Source organism: Eutrigla gurnardus, assembly GCF_963514095.1.
Source record: "Eutrigla gurnardus genome assembly, chromosome: 24".
Lineage (NCBI taxonomy): Eukaryota > Metazoa > Chordata > Actinopteri > Perciformes > Triglidae > Eutrigla > Eutrigla gurnardus.
This window is the reverse complement of record NC_139935.1, coordinates 9,209,920-9,236,481: the sequence shown is the minus strand read 5'-3', so window position 1 is coordinate 9,236,481 and position 26,562 is coordinate 9,209,920. Positions and strand designations below refer to the sequence as shown.

Here is a 26,562-nt window from a genome sequence, read left to right as displayed (position 1 = left end):
ACGTCCCCACTATTCTGCAACAGCAGTGCTGTGTGAAGAGAGTGCAACACATTTCTTTGTCACACGGCTGATATGGTGTTAACGTGGCACAGTTGGTGTCTCCCTGCCTTATTCCGTGGAGCATCCACAGTTAGTGAAGTGTTGTGTTGTCTGCTTGTGGACCTCGGTGTCACAGTGGGACAGAGACCACATCAGCTTCACCCTTAAGCCACGAGTACACGGGAATGTGATGGAACATGGCTGCAGGCTGTGGTGTTGTAACCATGTGTTCTGGTGTTCATGATGAACTGATGGTGGAATTGTTTTGAGTCCAGTTTGAATCACTGAATAGTTTCATGACATCTTTTTCTCTGGTGTCTGGTGTCTTTTCTCTCTCTCTATTTGATCTTCTATCATCTCTCCAGACTCTGTCAGGCTGCTGAATGGGACTAGTCTGTGCTCAGGCAGACTGGAGGTGAAGTCCAGCCAGTCCAACCAGTGGTGGTCCTCAGTGTGTGAAGCTGACTTTGACCAGCAGGATGCAGAGGTGGTCTGTAGGGAGCTTGGCTGTGGGGCTCCTTCAGTCCTCCAGGGGGCGCTCTATGGAGACGTGGGGGCTCCAACGTGGACCAAAGAGTTCCAGTGTGGAGGCCATGAGTCTGCTCTCCTGGACTGTAGAAGCTCAGGCTCAGATAGAAACACCTGCTCACCTGGCAAAGCTGTTGGACTCACCTGCTCAGGTAGAAGAGGAGCTGCAGCTTTGATCTGGTTCATTTCTGTTCTCATCAAACTCACTTTGCTCTTTGACTGACGACTCTCTTCTTTCTGTTCAGAGCCTGTCAGGTTGGTGGGAGGAGCCAGTCGCTGTGCTGGAACACTGGAGGTGAGACAGGGAGACTGGAGACCAGTGTATGGCTATGGCTGGACCCTGAAGGAAGCAGCTGTTGTCTGTAGAAAGCTGGACTGTGGCTCTGCTGTTTCTGTAGGACGGAGAGAGTCCTCAGTCAGACCTGTGTGGGGGATCAGGTCTAACTGTGTTCATTCTGGATCCACTCTGAGGGAGTGTGCAGGATCAGTCTCCTCTTCCTCCATCCTGAATCTCACCTGCTCAGGTAAGCCCCTCAGTGACATCATCTATGACATCATCTATGACATCATCTATGACAGCAGTGTTCCCAGTATGTTCCTTCCTCTGTCCCAGTGACAGTCAGTGGTTTCCACTGGACTGAACTGTAAAGTTCTCCAGGACAATGACGTCCTAGAATGTAGAGAAGTGGGCTGGTTTCTGGAAGCTTCAAACCCACCATAGACTGCTGAGCTTCACCTGGCAGGACACACCTGTCTGTCTGTCTGTCTGTCAGACCTGTGACATCACTTCCTGTTTTGAGGGTCCATCTTGTTGAACGGAGGGTAAATGTGACCTTTCATCTCTCGTCCTTCATTTCCATCTAAAGTCTTACCAAACTCCTTTCAGTAGAGAACTACAAACAGGAAGTAGGACCATATAACAGCTGTGCGCAGGTCATTTCACTGGCTTCCAGTCCATTTTAGAATTGATTTGTTCATGTTAATGGTGTTTTTAAGACCCTACATGGTCTGGGACCCCAATATCTCTCTGACAGGCTTGTGAGGTACCAAGCAGCCAGACCTCTCAGGTGGTCTAGAACAGGCCGTCTGGTTATTCCCCGGCTCTCCAGGAAAACTGGTGAAAGTGCCTTTAGCTTTTCATCATGGTGGGTGAGCCCCGATGCTGTTGTCCTTTAAAACTAAACTGGAAACATTCCTTTCTAGCGGCACCGTCCAGGAGTCTGATTGAAGGTCTGGACTTACTTTTATTGTGTTCTTTCTTTTTATTGGTTTTAACCTACATGTCACCTGTGGCTTTTACTATTCTGTATTTATCCTTTAGCTTTTTATTGACTTGTCTTATAGATTCTAACTAGTTGGTTGCTTCTTTTTATTTATTTAATTCCTACTTTTTAAAGGATTTGATTCACATGCATCATTTATGTGTCTGTTTTAATTTGTAATTACTGATGTCAAAGGTTTTATCCGCTGTGTTTGTGGCTGTGACTTCCATGGTTGCTAATGCATCGTGTTGCTCATTGTGCTTCCACCAGGAAGGAAATGTTCCACATACATGAAGTTTATTTTGCTTGGCATGTTGAACAGAAGCCCGTGACCCTAAATACAGGATAAGCGGTAGAAAATGGATGGATGGATGTTGAACAGAAGGAGACAGCAGCTGTTTGCTCGTTACAGAGGTCACTCACAAGGCGTGGCTCTGTCAAAACAGCATTTGTCTCTCTGGCTGTGAAGCCCTGAAGGTCCAGCTGCGTCTCCCTCAACCTGCCCTAAAGCATCTGTACTGGGTCTCTGAGTTTCCTATAAATAAAATAACCCATGCTGGAATAAATATGATGATCGGTTGAGCATCCTACAACAAAAGAGCAATGCTGATGACTCCAAATGAATTGACAATTTGACATAGCCTAATTATAACCTCACCTGAAGCCCTGATGGTGTTTCCTCAGCCTGCTCTATATATCGGTAGTGGTTTGATGCTGTGTTTCCTGCATACAAAATGGTTCATTCATTTTGTAGCCTGTCCTATGGCTAGAAAGTTTAACCCTCCTACCATATTGTACACAATAGTTATTTGGATATTATTAATCAAAAAATGATTCATTATATTTGAATAACCAACAGTGTTAACTTATTTACATTGCCAAACACGTTTTTTGTGTCCAGCAATGCAATGACAGTTCTTCATTAACCTGTGAATTTGGTGGTCTCCCTTTTATTTCTCTGCATTGTATAGGCTACACTCACAAATACATTACAGAATATAGAAACGAAAATGTCTCAGATCCACTGTTTATTGTGACTGTATTCTAACTTAAGGTAGGCTAATTAACATTCAGTGACTTGGTAACGTAACGTTAGCATTCTATCATGATACAGCAACTTCTATGCCACTATCCGTGCTGCACACCCCTAATCAATGCTCCTAACCTTGGTTGAACGATTACAGAAGCTAGGTTTAGCTGTAACAATATCCTGGGTAACATATACTATCACCAGTTAATACTATTTTCCACGGTACAATCTAAATTTGAAAGCCTGGTCACTAACGTTACCACTGCTAGTTTGTGTGGCTAGCACTACTTACACTCTGCTTTGTGAAAAAGCCTCGTAGATCCCCTTTCTTCTTCTTCTTGGGTGGCATAGCTGATCTACAAAGTACAAAAAGGGGTAAACATGTACATGCTGAAGAGCAAAGGGAATGTTAAAATGTTTTACTCTGGCCTTTTATGGGGTATGTATTGGCAGACAGCCCCGACCGTTATCATCAACACCCGCTCGTTTGTCTGCCAGCCTCTGCTAATCTGTGTGATTTGACTCTCTCTCACTCTCGCGTCCCTTGCGTGTAGCGTGCATATGTAGCGTGTCACATAACCCTTCCCCCTCCCCTTCGGTTTTTCAGCCAATCAAATGACGGCGTGTCTTGTACTGTCGTCCTGGCCATGGTGCTGGCCGTTGGAACGCAAAAATGAGTTTGCTGAAATATTGGTGTGGACAATTTTGTCATCTTAAAGTCCCCCTCCACTCAAAAATGTGTTTTTCTTATTTTTCTGTCCTCTAAAATGTCTGACACTGACTATAGTGACTTGTATCTGAGCAGATTTTGTCATTAGAGAGGTTTTTTCACATTCCTCTCCTGAAGGAGGAGATTTCTGTGCACCTCTGTGAAATTTGAAATTCAAACGAATCCTGGCAAGCGAGATTATGTACAGCGCAAATACAACCAACCAATCACTGTCGTTCCCCGAGGCGCGAGGCGGGCGCACACGGCGGCACCCCGGTGAAATGCGGTGCGGCCGGCATGCCCGCCACGGCGTTTCGCACCTTCTAGTTGGGCCTATCGATCGGACGCATCCATCCTCGTGTAGTACCCCGGCTGAATCTCGTCGATGTTTCGGCTAGCCATCTTGTTGTCGTTCATCCACCGGTCACATAGAAGCGCCAGCATAAGCGCAAGCAGCTGTGGTGGTCGGGGCGCGTGGTATTTGCATATCATGAATATTCAGCGTCTCAGAATTCTCCATGAGGAGAGAGCAGTGGATGTCCTTAGAGCCCAATTTCAGAGTTTTTTTTTACTTTTTATTTGGGGAAAGAATGTTAAACAAAATATTAGGCATTGCAGATTATTATTTTATACTTAAAAACATGCCTGGAGGGGATCTTTAACATATTGATTGGGACAAGTCCCATGTGTCCCCCCCTAAACCTACGCCCATGGGTATGTTGCATTTGTTCGAAAGAATAGCAACTAAACGCGGGAATACAACAAACCTGCATCTCCACCTAAAGCATAACCATCTGATGCAGTTTTCCAAGGTGGCGAAAAAAAATACTACAGATGGGACATCCCCGTCTTCCCGGCAGTCCACAATCACGCTGGCGTTTAGTCGACAAACAAAGTACCAACAGGACAGTGCAAAACGGTGCGCACTCACAGAGTGTGTACTTCGCTTCATCGCTAAAGAGATGCTGCCCTTTAGTATCGTTCAGACAGTTAAACTACATGGGGAACGGAGGCGCAGTGTCCGTAGGCAGGGTGTTTTACCTGCTACACAGACTGTGTCTGTAACGTGTGGCTGCTGCCAGCTTCACTGTGGTAATGTTAGTTAACATCTAATTTATATATTGTTTCGGTTGTGTTTGTTTTTATTCAAGTGCATTTTTTGTTAAAATAGATTGCGAGTCCTTTTATTTATTGTTTTTGGTTGTTTTGTATACTTAATTTGGATATTTAAAATGTTTTCCAGTTCTCATGTGAAATATTCTTTAGAAATAAACGTTTTGATCTTTGAAAGGGTGTACTTGCATTATTATGCCATTATCATTATATCAGTTGAAAATGGTCTCAAAACGGCAATATATTCGCTTATCGCAATAATTTCGGGGACAATTAATCGCCCAGCAAAATTTGTTATCGTGAGGCCTAATCACACAAGCCTCCAGTGCAGCAGGAGAGGAGCCTCCGCTGGACATTCAGGTGCACTGCAAGAGAGTCATGTCCTCATCCAAGGCTCTCCTCAGAGGGATGACAGTGGCAGACATGTTTGCAGCAGCATCCTGGGATTCTCCGGGCCCTTTCATCTGTTTCTATCTGCCAGATGGATCTGAATCCTCCCTGACTCATTCAGTGTTAAATGAGCTTGATGGCCGATGAAGCGTTGACCATCTGGTGCTTTTATGCACACATCAAACTGTGCAGCTCTAATGTGATCATCACAGGTTAGCGGCTGCATGAGGACCATGAGGGAGAACATGGACGTCCCCACTATTCTGCAACAGCAGTGCTGTGTGAAGAGAGTGCAACACATTTCTTTGTCACACGGCTGATATGGTGTTAACGTGGCACAGTTGGTGTCTCCCTGCCTTATTACGTGGAGCATCCACAGTTAGTGAAGTGTTGTGTTGTCTGCTTGTGGACCTCGGTGTCACAGTGGGACAGAGACCACATCAGCTTCACCCTTAAGCCACGAGTACACGGGAATGTGATGGAACATGGCTGCAGGCTGTGGTGTTGTAACCATGTGTTCTGGTGTTCATGATGAACTGATGGTGGAATTGTTTTGAGTCCAGTTTGAATCACTGAATAGTTTCATGACATCTTTTTCTCTGGTGTCTGGTGTCTTTTCTCTCTCTCTATTTGATCTTCTATCATCTCTCCAGACTCTGTCAGGCTGCTGAATGGGACTAGTCGGTGCTCAGGCAGACTGGAGGTGAAGTCCAACCAGTCCAACCAGTGGTGGTCCTCAGTGTGTGAAGCTGACTTTGACCAGCAGGATGCAGAGGTGGTCTGTAGGGAGCTTGGCTGTGGGGATCCTTCAGTCCTCCAGGGGGCGCTCTATGGAGACGTGGGGGCTCCAACATGGACCAAAGAGTTCCAGTGTGGAGGCCATGAGTCTGCTCTCCTGGACTGTAGAAGCTCAGGCTCAGATAGAAACACCTGCTCACCTGGCAAAGCTGTTGGACTCACCTGCTCAGGTAGAAGAGGAGCTGCAGCTTTGATCTGGTTCATTTCTGTTCTCATCAAACTCACTTTGCTCTTTGACTGACGACTCTCTTCTTTCTGTTCAGAGCCTGATGATGTCAGGTTGGTGGGAGGAGCCAGTCGCTGTGCTGGAACACTGGAGATGAGACAGGGAGACTGGAGACCAATGAACTACTATGTCTGGACCCTGAAGGAAGCAGCTGTTGTCTGTAGAGAGCTGGACTGTGGCTCTGCTGTTTCTGTAGGACGGAGAGAGGAGTCCTCAAGAAGACCTGTGTGGAGGATCAGGTCTGACTGTGTTCATTCTGGATCCACTCTGAGGGAGTGTCCAACATCAGATTCCTCTTCCTCCATCCTGAATCTCACCTGCTCAGGTAAGCCCCTCAGTGACATCATCTATGACATCATCTATGAAAGCAAGGTTCCCAGTATGTTCCTTCCTCTGTCCCAGTGACAGTCAGTGGTTTTCACTGGACTGAACTGTAAAGTTCTTTTGGAAGCTTCAGACCCTCCATAGACTGCTGAGCTTCACCTGGCAGGACACACCTGTCTGTCTGTCTGACCTGTGACATCACTTCCTGTTTCCACAGCATATCTTGATCTCATTCTAATATTTAACGCTAGATCGTGGGCTATAAGTCTAATGTTGTGCAATAAAAGTTTTCAAACATCTTTTGTGTTTGATAATAATAATAACCATAATTATAACGACAATAATAAGTTATTTATAGCACTTATCAAAACAAGTAGTTACATCATTCTTTACGAGGCAGACATCAAAAGAGGAAAGGAGAGAATAAAATGCAACATACACACATTTCCACTGATATTTATAAACAAATATTAATAAATCCAAATTAATTATGAACAAATATATCAATCTGAACGTGTTCACAAACTACAGGTAGCATCTAACAGGATGTAACTGTTTCTATGACTTCCTGTGACGTCTATGAAGGCTGCTGGAAAGTGTTGGACTGGACGGCAGCTTTTAGGCTCCGCCTCCTGCTGCTGCCGCCCGATCTCGTCTACTTTCCAGGCGAGGAGCAGTTCATCTCCAACGAGCCTCATGTGACCGTTCATCATCTCTCTGTCTTTACAGACCTGCTGCTGCAGCCAAACATCTCCGTGTCCTCCTCCATGGACGGGGTCTCCGAGGCCCAGCAGCAGGGGTTTCAGGCGTTCAGGGGCTCCACCTTCATCGTCTTCTGCTCCGTCCAGCCACAGTACCCAGGAGGCTCCTTCCAGCTCACCTTCACCTCCTCCAACTCAGCACACAACTACACCCAGCCAGCTGTCAATCACACTGCCCACTTCCTGTTTCCTGCTGCAGAGCCCGCCCACCAGGGACGCTACAGCTGTGTTTATCACGTCCATGTTCTTTCTCATAACTTCTCCTCTGAGAGCCGTCTGCTCTCTGTCACTGTCGTAGGTAAGCTGACTGTTCAATTCCTGATTAGCACGACTGGAAGAAGTGAAATGTAATAATCTTCTTTTAGATTTAGGTTTAATCCCACAGACACAAAAAGAATGTGGCTGCAGCTGAAAATGAAGCAGAAGAATATTGTGCAAACAGGCAGCCTAAGACATATGGTTTTAATCTGATGCCAGATTGCCAGTCTGCCCATGCTCGGCAATAAACTCCTTTCTGATTCTGATTCTGAACATCGTGTCCCGACGTCAGGCTGCTCCAATCAATGTGCTTCCATATCTATTAGGTGGAAGTTTAGGTTCACTGTCTTTGTGGAACAGAGGACCCAGAGTGTCCCTCTTCTCAGGCTTAACAAACCCAGAGTTGAACTAAACCTGCTTTCTGGAATCCAGCCCTGATCTAGTGAACAAAGTGAAACCAGGTCTGTAAATGGTGACAGCAAACAATGGACTGGAGGACAGAATGCCAGGTCCCTAGTTTGTGTTGAATGGCAGCTGTTGGAGTCATGATGAGTCATGTGATGACTGTCCATGTGTTTGATCATCAGATCTGAGACCTGTCATCATCAGAGTGGTCACCGTGCCGCTGCTTCTGCTGTTGGTGAACGTTGGTCTTTACTTCTACTTTAAGGTACTGACACATGTCTGTTGTTGAGAGCACTGACTCAGTCTGTGTTCATTGACCTGGAGAGAGGAGCCATGCAGGAAGTCACATGTCTGTGTGCTGTCACATCTCTCCAGGCCAGCAGGGGGCAGAAGCCGGGCAGACGGGAGGACGTGGAGCCGGATTACTACAACCTGGGCGTTGGTGCAGCTGAAGGAGGGCCGACTGAACAGGAAGGAGCTCGGGGAGCAGAGTAGCACCTCCAAGGAGCTCCTCTCACATCCACATGGGTTTCTAACACACCGACACCAGCTCATGTTCATACGCATGTTCCTCTGGAAATATGACTCATCACATTTCTACTATATTGTTATTACTCTGGACATGAAAAGATGTCCATGTTGAAGTGGGGGGTTTGGAGCTAGGTGCTATCTCTGAAGCATGAGGATCTGCTGGTGATGCTTCTGTACCTCTTCCCTGATGGTAAAAGAGTGAACAGGTGATGTGCTGGGTGGGAGGGGTCAGTGGGGAGCTGTTCTACTTCACCCTGGTAAGCACCCTGCCGCTTTCCTGATGTTTTGATGGTGGAGCAGCCTTCTGACATCATGCTCTGAGATTGAAAAGGGTGGACCAGCCAACCTAGGGTGGGGAGACTGAGAGAGCTGGTCTGAGCTTCACTGGACTCCAATCTACAGTAGAAATGACACAATTACAATCCCATCTCCACATTAATAACCTGTTTGAGCCCCTCCAGTCTGGTGTTCGCCCCCTCCACAGCACTGAAACAGCCCTCGTCAAAGTCCTCAATGACCTCCACCTCTGCTGACACAGGTTCCCTCAATATCCTCACCCTCCTCGATCTGAGCGCAGCCTTCTATACCGTGAGCCATAACATTCTGCTCTCCGGGCTCCAAGACCCCGGTATGGAAGGTACCGCACTCAGCTGGCTCCAACAGATCCCACTTTATTTCCCTCCATAACCACACCTCTTCCTCAGCCACAGTCACACAGGGTGTTCCCCAGGTATCTGTACTCGGCCCCCTCCTCTTCATCATCTCCATCCTCATTCATGCCTTCATTTCCTCCCGTCTGGATGACTGTAACTCATTCCTCCACGGCATCAACTCCAGCTCCACAAACCGACTCCAACTGGTCCAGAACGCAGCCGCACGTCTCATCAGCCCAGTCCTAAAGAACCTTCACTGGCTTCCCATCTCCCACCGCATCCCCTCCAAAATCCTGGTCCTCACCTTTTCTGCCGAACGGGTCAGACGAGAGGCAACAGAGTGGGCGGAGAGTGGTCGGATAAGGCAGTTGGACGTCTGGGCGGTGTGTAGGGGCCTTTAGTCACATGTCATGACTTCACGTCAGCGCCCCCTTGTGGTTCACATGGCTCATTGTTGTTGTGAAGTCGATTTGGGCAGCAGGACACATTTAGCTGAAGAGAATCACAATGAACAGCTTATTTTTGTGATGAACCAATATTCATATTTCATAAGAATTTGGCATATTTTTATACTGAAAGTGTTGACTTAATGTTGTACTTTATAAACAAGTATTTGATTTTGTATTTCAGGATTTTACTCTTATTAATCATTTTGCTAATTTCATAACAATTGTATTGATTTTGCTATTTTTCATAAGTTTTGAGGTCATTTGACTTAGTTTAAGGAATGTTGTTGTTTATCGTGACTTTTTATTCATGACCATGTTTTATATGATGAGAAGAGAAAGCAAAAAGCAAAATGAAACAAAAATGCCAAAAAAACTAACAAATATGAGGCCATGGGATGATCAGTAAATCCAAGGTAAATTTCAAAATAAAAGTCTGAATATAAAATAATGATGAAGCATCTGTCTCAGGGAGTTTGCTCATTTTTGTACTGAACAGATTTTGATGAGAAATATGGTCATAACTAAGCAAACAATCTGCATAAACATAAGAAACATATGCAGCAGGTCGATGCAGTTGAAGTAGAACATTGAAATTTTGACTTTGTATATTTGTTTTGGAATTACAATCGACCACAAATCTCTCATTTCATGTTTCTATGTTCCATTTTCTGCCTATATTTGATTTCTAGACTATTTCATGTGGTACGTTGTGGTTTTGAAGTGCTGTGATTTAGTTTTGGACACATTTAAGGAGTTTTGTTGGAGGAGCCTGAGATCTGTTCAGCGTGTTGGTTTGTTTGAGATTTGTGAAGACAGACTAAAGAGAAGACAGACTACGACGTGCCGTTCACTATTTATTCACAATTCTATCATGAAGTCAGAGCAAGAGCTCAAGGACTGTTTGTGTTTGGAAAATGCTGGTGCATGGCAGTGATAGTAGTCCCAGTGTTTGGACTTAAAACCAGATGCATGAATCACCCAGGTGTTCATGAGGATGGTAATCTATGGTCCAGTGAACTAGCAGTGCTAGCAGGCTCAGTGTAACGGTAAGGCTCACATCATCAACAGTGTTCCAGTCAATAGAACGGAGCAAAGCTCCCCATAGTACAAGAATAACATGGAACAGGGCTCTTAGTGGTGAAGTCCAACATGGAGGAATCCTCACATCCAACGACTGCTCCTCTGGAATCTTTGTGCAAATGTAAATAAATACATATATATTACATCATGTGATGTATCTGTCTGTTTTTTCACGTGACACACTCTGAAATGAACGGCTACATGTTGACACATTTAGCTCTTAACGGTTAAAAAAGTGGTGAGTATTTTAAAGTCACTTTTTACCATATTTACGGCAATATTTGTGAATTTTGTCATATTGTTTGTTTTTGTGTTCCAGCTGAGAGCAAACAGCTGACGAGTTGGCAGAGAGCATTCTGGGACCAAACAGTTCCTCCAATCAAAAGTCCAAAGTCTGTCTCCGTTTCCGATTGGTCTCTTTAATGTTGTAAAGAAATGTTTGACTCCAACGTGTCAAATCATTGTTCTCAATCACTTTGCCAGTTTTTAAATTCAAGTAGTTTCACATCATCATGTGATCAGTCTTGGACCACTTTGAGTGGTATCTATCATTTATAAATATAATATTAAGGAATAAATAATGGCAGTAATAAGATAAAAAGACACTGGTGATGGTATTTTCAGTTTACTGAGATGGGGTCCGACTCCCTGTGGTCTCCTGCTTATTATTATTGTTATTATTGCTATATATACTGTCTGATATGTGTGCGATGGTCATGTTGCCATGACAACAACTAGTAGAAATGACCAGACGGGCGACATCTTGGGCCAAATGCCAATGTCCCCCCTAAGGTCTAAGACCTGAACCCTCAGGGACCTAACGTGAACGTGCATCCAAGTGCGTGAGTGCATGAGGGGGGACGTCGGTATTGGGCCTTTGTTTCGATGCTAGCTAGCTACACAAGTAGCCGTTAAAAGGAGTGGAACTGAACAACTCCACCCAAACACCACGGAGGCACACTGGCCAATCACAGCGCAGCAGGGTGAGCCTAGGCGGAAGTGGGCGGGGCCAAAACGTCGTGCGGGAAACGGCGGCTCAAGGCCGTAGTTTGTTGTCCGGAATGTGTAGCGGAGTGTTTTCTCCAACGTTTCACCGGACTGAATATGGAGAAGACAACATGGCGTCTGAAGCCGGTTGCCGCACGTATTCCTGTGAGGCCGAGGAGAGGACGTTCAGACTTGGCCTTGGACGCTAACAAACGGACCGGAAGCAGCGGAAGGTAAACAAGACGTTGTACTTCTCTGCGGGGTTCTTTCCGTTAACTCGTCACACGCTTCTATTAACGACGGTTCAACACGTAGTGACGGAGAAACCAAAGCTTTCTGAACCACTGAATCAACACGAAGCAATGTGTGGAAACGTTCAGTGTTTGGATCCAGTTAAATATGGCGACATCTGCTGGCCAATGTTTGACATTACATGGAACAAGTTAAAGATGCATAACAGTAAGGCCCGGTTCTGTATGTGTGACCTTGTTGATTTTGCTCTGCTGCTATGAACTTAGACGAGACCGGTTGGATGGACCACTGGACTTGTTTTTTGCTGCAACTGAAACATGGGAACAACACACAACCAGCGTGTCAATGAAAGATGTCAGTCTGTTCCTCGAACCACAGCGTAACGTTACTCACTTCTGCACAGTGATCGTATAGTGATAACATTTTTTAGCATACTTGAAAATAAAATATAAAACACAAAAGATCATAAAGGCCTGCATTTGTAACGGGTTGTAAATAGTCTGTTAAAATGCCTGCATAAATGGGGACAGTGCCATCTGCTGGTGTCAATGTTGCATTGCGGCACAGGGTTAAAAGAAGTGATTTATGGGTAATCCACAGCAGAACGTGTGGAAACTGCTGCGGTAAGTCACATGCTAAACGCTGCAGGGATAATTGCAAGCTAAAGTGCCATAAATACGGTGGCCCAGAGGTGTCAGGCCAAATACAGAAGTAACAATACAAATACAAAAGCCGGAACACAAATACAAAAGCCACAACGGAAGTGACCTCAAACACATCTCATACTACATTTTTTTTTTTTTTTACTTTATTGACATCTCGTTCTCATCTTCTCTCACATAACTGAATCGATTTCGGTTCTAGCTCCCATTTAATGGACATTACTTATCAAAATATAAAGCATGATTAGGATTACACTTAATTAAATATTTCAAAATATTTTTTCAGTCAAACTACCATTGTCAAATGTTTTCTACAGTTTTTTATATATGCGCGCTCTCGCTTTCTTCCTTTTACCTGAGTAGCTGTTTTCACTCGCCATCGATTGCAACTATTAAGCAGCTTTTATCGATCATTAATGTTCATAGATTGTATTATTCCTCTGACCACGGAACACCAGCACCTTCACCGCGGAGACGACGGAGGAAATCGGCCGTCGGAGGAGCTACATTATTCACATACATGGAATTTGGATTTCCCTCTGAGGTAAGTAATATCACTTATCTGGTTAAACAAGTTCTTCTATTATTTGATTATCAATAGACAGGCATATGCATGCATAAACAAAATCAACAGACATGTAGGCTAATATAAGCCGTTTTAATATCATGTATGAGTTTGGTGGGATAAAAAAAACAAGTAGTGGGCTATTAGTGAATCATTTATTAGACAAATAATCCATGTTATATATACAGGTTGCAATACGTGTATGATAAGAAATAAGTACTGTTCATCAACAAATTAACAGGAAAACATTCAGAATAAATGTAATATCTTGTGTTTTCTGTTACAGGTTGGTGCCAGAGGGCTGTACTGCAGGTCAATCCTCATGTTCCCCCGCTGGGGGAGGGGATTTAAGGAAGGACCTCCGTCTTTCAAGGCGTTCCAAGGAGAACCTCGTCCACTGCTTACTAACAGAACATACCTTATATATAGTTTACGTAATTTCTCCGGCGGCTGAGGAAGTTTAAGGTCTCCCCCTCCATCCTGAGGACCTTCTACTCCGCAGCCATTGAGAGCATCCTCACAGGTTGTTCCTCAGCCTGCTATGGAAGCTGCACTGCACGGGACCGAGCTGCATTGCAGAGGGTATCAAGGCATCCCTCACCACGCTGGAGGAAACGTACAGCAAGAGGGTGAGGCTGAGAGCCAGGAAAATCTCTTCTTTACCCTGCTGCAGTCGGGCAGACGTCAACGCTGCATAAAGGCCAGGACAGACACTGAGGAAGAGCTTTTTCCTGCAGGCAGTCAGACTTCTCAACCATGGATGTCCAGATCCCTGTGTTGCAGGAACATGATTATTGTTGAGGTTTTATTTTTGTTTATCAGTAGTGCAGTTTATAAGTAATACCACACGGTATAAGTTCTTACAGACAAATGTTTCCTGTTAAATGTTTTAGGAATATATCTGATGATCTGTACAAATCTAAATAATAAATATCTGAATATATATCATTGTGGACTCATGTTTTAGGCCTGCAGGTCTATTTCCCTCCTGCTCTGGAGGAGAGACCCTGCTGCAGTGGTTGGCATCATGGCTGAGGAGATGGGGTGTAGTGGGGTAATAGCAGGTCTTTGCTCCATCACCTCATCCATGACAACAAACACTTCCAGTGTGCAGCAGTGACCTCTCCTCCCTCAGTGCTGACACTGTCAGTTCCTTTAAACAACATATACAAACACTTCTTGTAATCATTGTTTAGATCAACTATTCACCACTAGTCATATATTATAATATGTACTGTAATACTGTTCCACATGGGACCAACTTAATGGACTCTGATGTTTTAACACATTGTAGATATTACCCAGCACTGACTTTGCCTGATTATTAATAAGAAAGACAACTTCATCTTGTTTCTTTTATGCTTCACATCAAGCATGGAGAGTTCAATACTTTAAACTGCTTCCAACTCACCTTGTATTTCTGCTTGAGGGTCTCCCACTTCTTCTTAGCTCATCCAGCTCCACCTTCCCTCCACCCCTGTTCTTTAAGAAACATCCTATATGAAGAACAGTACATAGAAAAGTGTTACAGCACATTGATGATTTCTTGCTGTTCAACAGAACGTTTCAGGTAGACATCTCAGGAGAGCAGGACATCTCCCATCTATATACGCTGGTGTTCAACCTTATATCATTGAGTAGCTAAATATGCACCAGTAGTACTTAAGCCCTGCATATGAGAATTATAACATTTAACACCACATTTTCTTAAATGAAGCCTCTCAGAGCAGCATTCCTCCTGCCGGTGAACTTCTCCTCATCGTTCCCTCCACCGGATGAGGCGCTCGGTGTCTCCATCCCTCCCTTTAACCAACAATGATGCACCGTGTTATTTACCACCGTTAGTAAATATATAACCACGTTTTAACATAAGCACTATCTTTTTAGTTAACGTTGGTAAAAACGGCACATTTGCCGCTTCGGTTACGCTCGCTAACCTCTGTGGTAAATTACCGTCTGTAGGCTAGCCGGCTAGCAGGACCTTCGATTCGTAACGTTAACGTACAATTCCAACAACAATAAAGTAACGTTCATTATCAATACGATTAAAAAGTCAGCTGGAAACATAAAAATCATGTTACAGTATACTTACATGTGTACGCGGTTTGTTGCTGACTGTCGCCAGAATCACCGCAATCGTCCGCCATTATCCAAAACTTTTCAGAAGTCAGACGAGCCGCAATGCATTTTGGGAAGTTGAGTTTACCCGTGTTTTAGGTCACTTCCGTTGTGGCTTTTGTATTTGTGTTGTGACTTTTGTATTTGTTTTACAGCTTTTGTATTTGTGTTGTGACTTTTGTATTTGTGTTGTGGCTTTTGTATTTGTGTTGTGACTTTTGTATTTGTGTTGTGGCTTTTGTATTTGGCCTGACACCTCTGGGCCACCGTACATAAAGCCCACAACACATTACTTTAGTTTACTGTATTTTTGTTATCTAATTGAGGAATTAACGCCGTTTATTTGGCGTCAGGTAAATTATTAAGTTCAGGCGCAGAGCTCAATGCTAGCTTATGCGTAGCTTATTTTACGTTGTCTCTGATGCTAGCCCTCCGTTCTCATTTATTATGTGTTGTGTAGGGCTGCTTGTGTCTCTGTCCGTGATGCTGACGTGCTGTCTTTGACACACTGGTTTCCCCATGTGCAGGTGCAGGTCTACATATACAACGCAGAGAGCAAGAGAGACTGGCACATAGTGGACCGTTACACATTCACATATAACACAGAATATTTTACATTCAACAATACAAACAAACATACCTGAAACATGGGAACAACACACAACCAGCGTGTCAATGAAAGATGTCAGTCTGTTCCTCGACCTACAAAAGAAGAGCTCCGCATGAGAGAGATGAGAGTACGCAGGTCACGTACACCTCGTGCTGCTGGTAGCTAGCTTAAATCACATTCACACATATTACGGCAACAATTCTTCATAAAACAGTCAAACTACGAGTTTTACAAGACTTACGCTTAACAAGCAATTATACACATTAAATGCTGACCGAGTCTACATAATAATATAACAATATGAAAACATAGTTTGCATTTATAATTATCGTGATGTCCGAGCGAACAGAATGGTAACTCACCCACAGCGTAACGTTACTCGCTTCTGAGCGCTAAAACAAATGCCCAGCATTAAGCGTAACGCAAACATCCGCTTTGGACTTTCAAAATAAAGTACATTTTCAAAATAAAACCGTTGGTTGAAGTCCCAAGTTTGACAGGAATTTAACAAAATAACAAATTAATTATTTACACTGTTACATATGTGTAACTATAAAGGCTCTGTGTGCATGTTGACATATGTGAAAGTCATTAATATTATATGTGTAATTGTGTTATTATGCTATATGCCTATTGTTGTTATTTCCATGAGATCAGTGATGTAGACATTTAGTGCTCAAGTAATTATTTCAATACAACTCATGTAAATAAATGTAATATTTGAAGCACACTGTCAGCAAATGGTTGTTTTGAATTTCAGGCGAGAGAGAGAGAGAGAGAGAGAGAGAGAGACATAAGGAGACATAAGGAGGGAGGCCAAACAGGCTGCTTGCAGGAACAACTGGTGTTTGTTGTCACTGATGGTGACTATGAAGTGTATTAAAATACCATCTAATAAATGAAGCACCTATATGTAGTGGAGCTGTCAGTGTGTCTCTTTAATCCTGTTCAAATGTAAATCCATATTTGGTTCAGTATAGGGCTGCGACACCGTCTTGGACGGAGACGCGTGAGACAGGACCGGGATCTTACGGCGCGAGGGGAGACAAGTGTAACAGGGCGTACCCACCAAACGCGATGAAACTTCATCGCGCGACAAGATTACATGTAAAGTCAATGCAAAGACGCGATTAGACGCTTCATCGCGGCGGGCGACGCGATGGACGCGATAGCGCGGCGCGATGGACGCGAAACATCGCTTCATCGCTTCATCGCGCCATCGCTTCATCGCGCCATCGCTCGAGTTGAAATAATTGAACTTTTGCGGCGAATTCGCGTGAAGACGCGCCGCGACAGCCTATCAGCGTTGAGATCGTCACCGACGTGCTGACGTACGGACGTCCTGGTGTTCCCTCGCTTTTTGCCGGCTTGCCGCTCCAGTGAAGAAGATGGAGGAGACACTGATAGTCGCCGTGACCGCTCACCCAGAGCTATATGATAGTTCCTGTCCCCTCTACAGGGACAGGATCAAAAAGGACCGGGCCTGGGTGAGCGTGAGCGAGGCGTGTGGGAACTTCTCCAGAGTAGATACAGTGCAGCGATGGTGGTTATCTCAGCCATGATCGACGAGAGAATGAAATGGCGGAAGAAATGTTGTTGTTTGGGCGGGCTCGTCGCGCGACGCGATGACGCGATGAGGCGTTTTTTGGCATATTGGACCGGCGTCAAAACTGGAGCGTCTAGCGCGACGCGATTTCATTTGTCGCGCGATTAAATCGCGTTCATCGCGTTTGGTGGGTACGCCCTGTTACGGGCATGTCAACTTTCTGTATGAAAAAAACTTTTCAACCGGGGTCAGAGCCAATCAGAGATGAAGGCCCGCCCATACTCGGCCTCTGATTGGCTCAGACCGTGGTGATTCATCTCTGTATGCTGTGGGGGGAAAGACGCTAGTTAGACCCGCTGGAGCTCCGGTGCGACCAAGGAACACATTTTAGCCGCACTTCACTGATTTTTGGTCGCATGTGCATCCTAAATGGTTGCACTCTGCAGCCCAGGACTCCTGAAAAACGGTCCGTGTGGAACAATGTTCCCTGCTGAGCAGCGGCATAATGTGTGAGATAGGAATTTAAGAAGCTTCGAGGCAGAGTTTTTGTCTCGAGCATTTTTTAGAATCGAGTTACTCGAATAACTCTAGGAATCGTTTCAGCCCTAGTTCAATATTAGCATGTGTAAATCCATAGTCAATGCCATTATCGTGGTTGTGTTACGTCTTGTCCACTAGAGGGCGTTCCAAAAACATTTCCAGTAAATATGTAGAGTTCCCAACAGGCGACAGCTTTCTAGCTTAGTTAAACGTAAAGCTTAGTGAAGTGTTGTATTACAAAGTGAATGACCTCAAATAGTCAACTTTAACACAAAGTACAACCACGTTACCGTTCTCCGGAGGACGCCGTGTGTCCGTTGCCATGGTTACAGGTCACAAAGGCATCCCTTTATGTGGGTAGGCCAAGGTGAGGAGGGTGGGTTTTGCAAACACATTGGATTATATTTTCTTAGCATTTGATTAGTTTAGATTTTGTTTCCTATTTGAATGACATTCGATCCTGAATTTCATCCCAACAGCCTGAATATGTGGAGAGCATCACGGAGGTGAAACGAGTGCAAAAGTGACCTGTTAATAATAAAAAAAGACCTCTTTAATCCAAACTAATATTGAATTCATGTGTTTTATTGAACCAGAGAGATTAGTGTCTCACAAACACAACCAGAATCTTCTAAATCCAACCAAGTGTTTGCATTCTTCTCTGATCAATTGTCAGCATGATGTCATAGACGACACCCGTTGTTCAATCAGAGGAGATGAACGGTGAATCAATCATCTCATCTCATCCTGGAAGAAGATCCATTTGTGCTCTTCTGTCCTGGTTTCTTTTCCACTCTCCTCCTCTGCAACCTCCATGACTGTGTTGGTTCTCCTCGTTGTGTTTGTTCCCCTCGGCTTCTGTCCTCCTCTCATCCTCGCTTCTCTCGTATCTGCCAGACACCGAGCTCGGAGTCGGCCGAGGCAAGAGACGAAAGCACGAAGACGCAGAAGCAACTATGGCCGTGGTGAAGAGATCATTCGTCATCCATAAGCACGGGGGAAAGAGAAACCGTGGAGCCAAAATGGAAGCTGTTGGATGTTGGATTTAGTGCAAATCCAGTAATGGAAAGCTTCTTGTGTTGTGGTTTATTTGGGGTTTTTCCTCGACAACTTGTATGCAAAGGTTTAGTACGAGTCCATGTGTTGAGTTAAAGATGATCTTGTCTCTGTGTGTAAGTTGTGACTGTAGTTTGCCTCATATGTGTCGACGATGGCCTTCTTTTGATCCGTCCATTGGACACATTTAGCTCGGTAATGTAAATCTTTTCAACCGATTGATGCAATGTGATTTGAATACATAATGGTGATAATAATATAAAAAGACAGCGGTGGAGATACTTTCAGTTTACTGAGATGGGGTTCGACTCCCTGTAGTGTCCTGTTTATTATAATTATTGTTATTATCATATGAGTTGCATTGACCCACCTTCATGGATCCATTACTTATATTAAAAATGATTATTATTATATATCATTATTATAAGTATTACTACTATCTCATGTCACAAATAGACAATGGTGGTGTAGTGGCTAAGGAATAAGACACATTATCAAAGTGTTGATGGTTCAAATCCAGGTTTGAATTTTACCGAATGACTTATTTTCTACCTTGAGTTCAGAACTATTTATGAAAGGCACACTCACACACATGTATCACCAAGATGACTTTAATTCTCAAATGATTTCATGTTGGATCGGCACATGAAGCAAACATCTCATGTTAGGTTGACTGGAAACTCTTTGACTTTCTTCATTATTTCATTCACCACTAGGGGTCCCTAGCGTACTTATTTGAAGCTTTGGGGTGGAACCACTTTGGTGGTTCATCTGGCTGAGAGGCAAGGGTGTAGGTTTCCCTAATTGGCATGTACCATTACCTTTCCTTCACCCCATAAAGAAACAAATATGTGTGCGTCTCATTCCACCTGTGTATCCACCTCTACACACCCGTCTGATTTATGTCTATGATTTCAAGTGGTTTATGCTCCTTAAATCTTTAATGTTAATATATCTGTGTAAATGTCATATTCCACACATTGTAATTCCTCTGACTTCCCCTGGTAACCCCACGTTTCACGTTGCAACGCTATGAACTGTGGGTAATTCACTCAGGTAAAGTCAGCATCGAAAGTAGTGGGCTCAAAATGTCCGTGAGCGAGCCCTCGCGCACTTCAGGACTTGACCGTGGCACAGACCTGGGGCCTCATTTATAAAACTGTCAGTAGGATCCTTACTAAAAGTGTACGTACGCCCAAAAGCCAAAGTTTGTGTGCGCCCAAAAAAAAAATCTGATTTATAACACAGGCAAGCTGTACGCAATGTTCCCTTTATAAGGGAGGGTGACGTGAGGACGGCACAGCTTCCAAGTCGGCGCAAAGCAGCAGTGCACCCTGGGCGCATGGCACATCAAGCGGTCGGGTGCTCACTGATGCCGTCCTGCAACTTCAGCGAGACACAATTGAGACACAATCACCGCCATCAACAACGTTGCAGATGAGCTGCAGCAAACACGCTCTGTGATGCAAGAAATTGCCATATTAATAAGTGACTTCGTTAAAATGAACAATGATTGTTGTCTTCCTTATCTTACAAACCCCGCATGACATCCTCACGGATGTTGATACCCCTCCAGTCGGGCTGGGGGCCGTGGCTCACTGCGGTCACGCCAGCCGCCGCTTGAAATCTGTTGCGCATCTATTCCTGTACTTACGGTACGGGTGCCCGAAGTTACCAAAATGGCGTTGAAAGCAGTTTTTATATCAGGTGCAACGGTTAAACATGAGGAAAATGATGGGTTTGCTAATTTCTTCAATAGATCTTTGTTCAGAGTGACTGTGACTAGCAGTTATATAGCAAATATCAAGTCATTTTACTGGATGGTTTTATAATAAAGTCACCTCAAAATCCTGAATGTTATTATAGAAAATATCAAGACATTCTACTGTATGGTTGTATAATAAATTCAATTCAAAATCCCTCCCAGTATCAAAGTGCACACTGGCGAATGGATCATTTCCTGATTTTCTAATCTAATCAGTGGTGTTTCCTTGCAGAGGCCAAGGGAAGCCAGGCTTCCTCCGTTTTTTCAGAATATAACCATCATTTAATAAAATCACTTTTTTAACAGTTTCCGTAATCCCTCTGTGATGTGTCTGTCGTCTCCTCCTCGTCTCCCTTCAGTAATTATTGAGCGTTTCATGATGTGTTAAACAGCGCCCCTCTAAATGTTACGGGGTGAATGAGTGTTGAAAACATGTTACTGCACCCTGTTGTCTGTGAGGAGGCCAAGCGAGAAGCCCCTGACTGCAGACCCGCAGACCTCAATGTGGGCGGAGTTAAACGTTTAACCCTGCCCACTCCCCAACATTTGACACCGCCGTCAGAGGAGACATGCTGCTGCGGGTTCGCAGTGAGGTCTGATATATTCCTCCGGTCTCCTTCCACGCTTCTGACTGCCGCTTTGGTATGATAAATAATGGAAGTAAGTGTGACTTTTATGATATTGCTCATTTAATTTTAGGTGTATCATTAGGTTATGTGAATTAGCTGCACATGAGCTAATGTTATATTTAAACTAACGTGATACTAATATCAGAGTGCATTCGGTGGTATATGCACTGTAAGTTAATGAGACTAATCAGAGCACAAGAAAAAAATAATGTTGGTGTTTTGTGACTTTGTAATCATGTAATCATTTTTTTTTACGTATAGAGACACATTACCGTGATACGTGGGGATGACCCCTCCAAGTCCACAAAAAGCAGTGACCATGTCCGTTTTGCAAGTACAGTGCATCCTCTAAATATCAAATGGACAACCACATTAAGGGCCATGCCTCAGTGAGGCACAAAGGTAGTACTAGAAGTTTATTGCACACAAACATGTTACACACCATTAAAACCTACACAATCACTCATGCTTTTGTGTATCCATTAAGGACTGTGATGTTACCTTGGACCAAGGTATTGGAAGACTGGATGGCGATGCTTCCAAGAACCTTTCGGTCAGTAAAGAAGTGCAAATGATAATGAAAAAATTACTTATTCTGAACACTGAACTTCACCTATGTGTTGTAATTGTAAAAGAAAATGCATATTTTTTATTTTTTAATATTAGTCATGACTTGGCCCAGTTCTCCTCTTAGGCCCAGTTCTCCTCTTAAAAAATTACAAATATGAAGTGGCTGTGATTTAACTGCAGTTATGACTGCATGTTGGATTTATTTCTGATTTCAACGTGGGTCTTTTAACCAGGTTCAGCACGCAATCCTCAACGACATTCACAGAGCAATGAGCTGGATCAACACACACCAGCATTTACTCCATGGGCAGGTGATGGGGCCTGCAGTTCTCCAAATGGACCCTGCCAATCAGATAAAGGCACTTGAGGACGTCCTAGAAGGACAATTGGATAACGTAAAGGAGGATTTTGTCATCACCTTTCAACACCAGGAGGATATGGAGACGTTCTTCAAACTTCGTGTGGATGAGGAAAATTTGAAAATCAATGCCATGTTCCTCTAAGACAGATATTATACGATCCATACCTCAGAACCAGACATGTCCACCCCAACCCCTAACCCACCCACAAAATAATTATTATCCATCCATCCATCCATCCATCCATTGTCTACCGCTTATCCTGTATTCAGGGTTGCAGGGTGGAGCCGATCCCAGCTGTCATTAAGCGAAGGCAGGGTAAACCCTGGACAGGACGCAGTCCATCAATTATTATTATGATGATTGTTATAGATCTTAGTGTTATTTTTTATTATTGCTGTTGTTGTTATTGTTATAATTATTGGTGTTATTAGTATTATTATCATCATTATTATATTTCAGTATCATCATTAATATCATTATTGTCATTATTATTATAATGAACATCATTATCATCTTTGTCATTATGATCATCATTAATCACTACAGTATTTCATTAACATTTTTACTGTTTGCCTTTTTGTTTTATGTTAATGTTTGTTTGTTGTTTGTTGTTAAATAATTTGTTGTTCAATAAATAAAAATTACTGATCCCTTTAATTTTTTAAGAAAGTATCTCAGGTTACATTTGATTATGATAAACACACATTAAAATATATTACTTTTTTCATCATTTAATGAATGATTAAGGTACATTCATTATGGTTTCTTTTTTAGGCATAAGCGCCTCTATTTAGACAGTGGATAGATGTTTTGAAATGGGGGAGAGAGGAGATGTGACATGCAGCAAAGTGTTGCTGGCCGGGAATCGAACCAGGTTCCGCTGCGTATGTGGTATGCGCTCTGCGCACTCAACAATCTGCGCGCCGGTTTATCACTTCTTGTCCTTCCTCGGACACCGTATTACAGTTTTTTTCAATCGCTAACAAGCGCTTACCCATACTTCAGATACTTTTTCGAAACTCTTAACACAGACTCACTCCTACAAAACACAATTTGCCATATGGATCATTTTCTTCTCAAAAACACATTTTGTTAAATATATACTAACTCTTCATTTCAAAATAGAACACATCTTTCTCTGCACACACTAACTTTACCAAAACACTGGAAATCTGACTCAAAATGAAATTATTCTGTCAAAGAATAACACTTGTTTTCAGATTCAGATTCAGATTCAGAAAACTTTATTGTCTGTCGTAACAGAAAATCATCTTTGACGTGGCTCGACATACAAACATAAAAATGTACTGATAGGCATTCATACAACAACGTTGATCTCTGAGAGCACACACAGTGTGTATAGATCTTAAAACAAGTATAAATATTAAAAACTGTAAAAATAACTAAATAAAAGCTGTGGGTATGTGTAAAGTGTAAAGTGACAGTGCGTCAGGGTTCCTTTGTCCATTGTTCATTGTTTATTTAAGCTGTTTATGGCAATGGGTATGAATGAGTTTTTGTGTATGTTTTTCTTAGATAGGGGTACTCTATACCGGCGGCCTGATGGCAGAATTTGGAAGGACTTGTGCAGGGGGTGGGTGGGATCCTGTGTAATGAGGTGGGCTTTCCTTTTAACTGCCTGGCTATGGAGTACTGATAATTGAGTTTGAGTTTTGCCAGTTATTTTGCTTCCTTGATTGACGATCCGGGAAAGCTTTGATTTGTTTTTGACAGAGGTGAGGGTGAACCAGGATGTGATGTTGAACGTGACTACAGATTCTATGAGTGATTTATAGACAGCTGTTAAAATGTCCTGTTTGACATCAAAGCTCCTGAGTTTCCTCAGCAGGAACAGGCGTTGCTGTGCCTTTTTGTACACAGAGTCTGTGGGCTGGGAGAAGGAAAGGTGGGTGTCCATATCTGTGCCCAGGTATCTAAAGGCCTCTACCTGCTCCACTGTCTGCCCATTCAGCCTCAGAGGTTCAAAGAGAGGTTGGGGGGAAGATGTTTGCCTCCCCCCACAACACAGCTCCTTGGTCTTGGAGATGTTGAGCTCCAAAGAGCTCTCTTTGATCCACTGCATCAGGGCCTTGACCTGCTGATAGTAGGCAGCCAGAGAGGAGTGATCCTTGATGTCGGCCACCAGAGCCATGTCATCTGCATACTTAAAAAGGGGGATGTCACTGTTGTTGTTTGTTATGTTGTTTGTGTAGATGGAAAATAAAATTGGTGATAAAACACAACCCTGGGGGACACCGGTGTTTAAAATCACGTTCTTGGATTTAAAGCCATTTACCACCACGTGCTGGGACCGGTCCTGCAGGAAGTCTTTTATCCACAGGATGAGTGATGGGTGGACTTGTAGATCCAGAAGGCGGTTGCAGAGGGTGGCCGGGTTGACTGTTTGACAGGAGAGTCAAACAGGCATCCTCCACCCCCCCCGCTTTGCCTTATAGGCAAACTGAAGCGGGTCAAGCTTGTCCACCACCATAGAAGTGAGGTGATCACACACCACCCTCTCCATACACTTAGAGAGAATAGATGTGAGGGCCACCGGTCTGAAGTCTTTCATCTCCCTGGCGTTGGCTCTCTTCGGCACCGGTATAAGCGTGGACTCCTTCCACATCCGTGGGACACAGCTGGAGTCCAGGAGATGCTGGAATAGTCGAGTGATTACATCACCCAGCTGAGCTGAGCATTCCCTCAGCACCTTGCCCCTGAGCCTGTCCGGGCCAGAGGCTTTGTGAGGGTTGATGCGGCCCAGCATGGATGTGACCTTCCCTTTATCCACTGTGATTGATGAATTGCTGTTGAGGGTCCAGTCATTCTGGGGGTGTGGCATGTTGAACCTGCTATAGTATGTGTTGAGCTGCTCTGCAAAGGTGGCAGGGTCAGAGCATTGGATGAGGGCCGGTTTCTGGGCTCTGCCCATCATGGTGTTTAGTCCCTGCCATGCCTCCCTTGCATTGCCAGTGGTGAATTTTTCCTCCACTTTGTTCTTATAGTGGAGTTTGGCCAGCCTGGTCTTATTGAGAAGACGTCTTGAGAAGGCTCAATTCACTGTTGCACTCTTTCACTCTGTTTTTGTCTCCCTGTAGGAATGCCACCTTTTTGTTGTTAAGACACTGTTTCAGGTCCTTGGTAACCCAAGGCTTGTTGTTCGGGTACAGCTTGACCTGCTTTGTTGGAATAACAGTGTCCACACAGAAGGACAAATAGGAGGTGATAGAGTCTGTCAGCAGATTAAGGTCTCCCTCATAGCTCTGTGATCTCCATGCAGCCCCTTAATGCATCAACAGAGTCATTTTTCCAGACTTGAACAGTTTTTGTTTGTATGTCTTCTGTTTTTAGTTTTTGTCTGTATTTTGGAAGCAGCAGAATGACATTGTGGTCGGAGCGACCGAGTGGTGGGCGGGGCTTTGCGACATAAGCTCCCGGTATGTTACCGAAGCACAGATCCAGCGTTCTGTCAAGTCTGGTAGGTGTGGTGACATACTGCTCCAAGTTTGGAAGCAGTGTGGTGACATCGCATCTGTTAAAGTCCCCTAGCAGGAGGACAGGCTGATCGCTGCTCTGATTGACAGCTCTGTTGTAGCAGTCAGCAATGCGCTCCGCTGCAAATGTGAAATCAGGTCCAGGGACATACACTAGGATGGCTGTAATTTGTGTAAATTCACGGGGAAGGTAGTGAGGCCTGAACGACACGGGCATGATTTCATGGTGTTCACTGCATTCAGTCTCTCTTACAGTGAAGTTGACAGCCCACTTTGTGTTGACAGCCATACAGAGCCCGCCCCCAATCGACTTCCGCGTCATCCTAGTGTCTCTGTCAAAACGAATGATCTTAAATCCATCTATATCGACATCGGTTATTTCTTCTGACAACCATGTCTCCGTGAAGCAGAAGAGGCTGGTTTGACGGTAGTCTGAGTCAAGTTTGATGAGTGCGGAAAGTTCAGTTATTTTGTTGCGTAATGATCGCACATTGGAGAGTTATTGCAGGTAGTGGCAGCCTCCTACCTCGTCTCCTCATTCTGTTCCGTATTCCTCCTCTGGATCCCCTTTTCCTACGAATGCGCTTGATGTAATGATTCCTCTGTAGATGCTGAGGAATCCCATTCAGGCAAGAAGGTGTTACTTGTAGATCCAGCGAGGCAGGCCGCAGATCCAGCAGAGCCTCCCGTGAGTAGGTGAGCCTCCCTCCATGGCGTGTCATGGAGTTTGCCGGTGTGATACAGATCGCAAATACTGGTTCCAGAAAGGCGATCAGGACACACAAACTCGCTAAGTACTTGAGCGTAGTAGTCATACTTGCTGTCGGTAAATACCGCACTTAAGGACTCT

The 26,562-nt window shown here is 44.1% G+C and overlaps 1 protein-coding gene across 1 annotated transcript in view; it reads left to right on the top strand.

Moving 5' to 3' along the window:
* Positions 1–26,562, top strand: part of LOC311010055 (scavenger receptor cysteine-rich domain-containing protein DMBT1-like) — a gene marked incomplete at both ends in the record, with an annotated part of 528,569 nt that overhangs the window by 192,648 nt on the left and 309,359 nt on the right. Inside the window, 4 exons of the mRNA XM_084004536.1 lie at positions 405–719; positions 813–1,091; positions 5,725–6,039; positions 6,133–6,420. Of these exons, the coding sequence (XP_083860662.1) occupies positions 405–719; positions 813–1,091; positions 5,725–6,039; positions 6,133–6,420 (1,197 nt within the window). The remainder of the gene's footprint in view (positions 1–404; positions 720–812; positions 1,092–5,724; positions 6,040–6,132; positions 6,421–26,562) is intronic.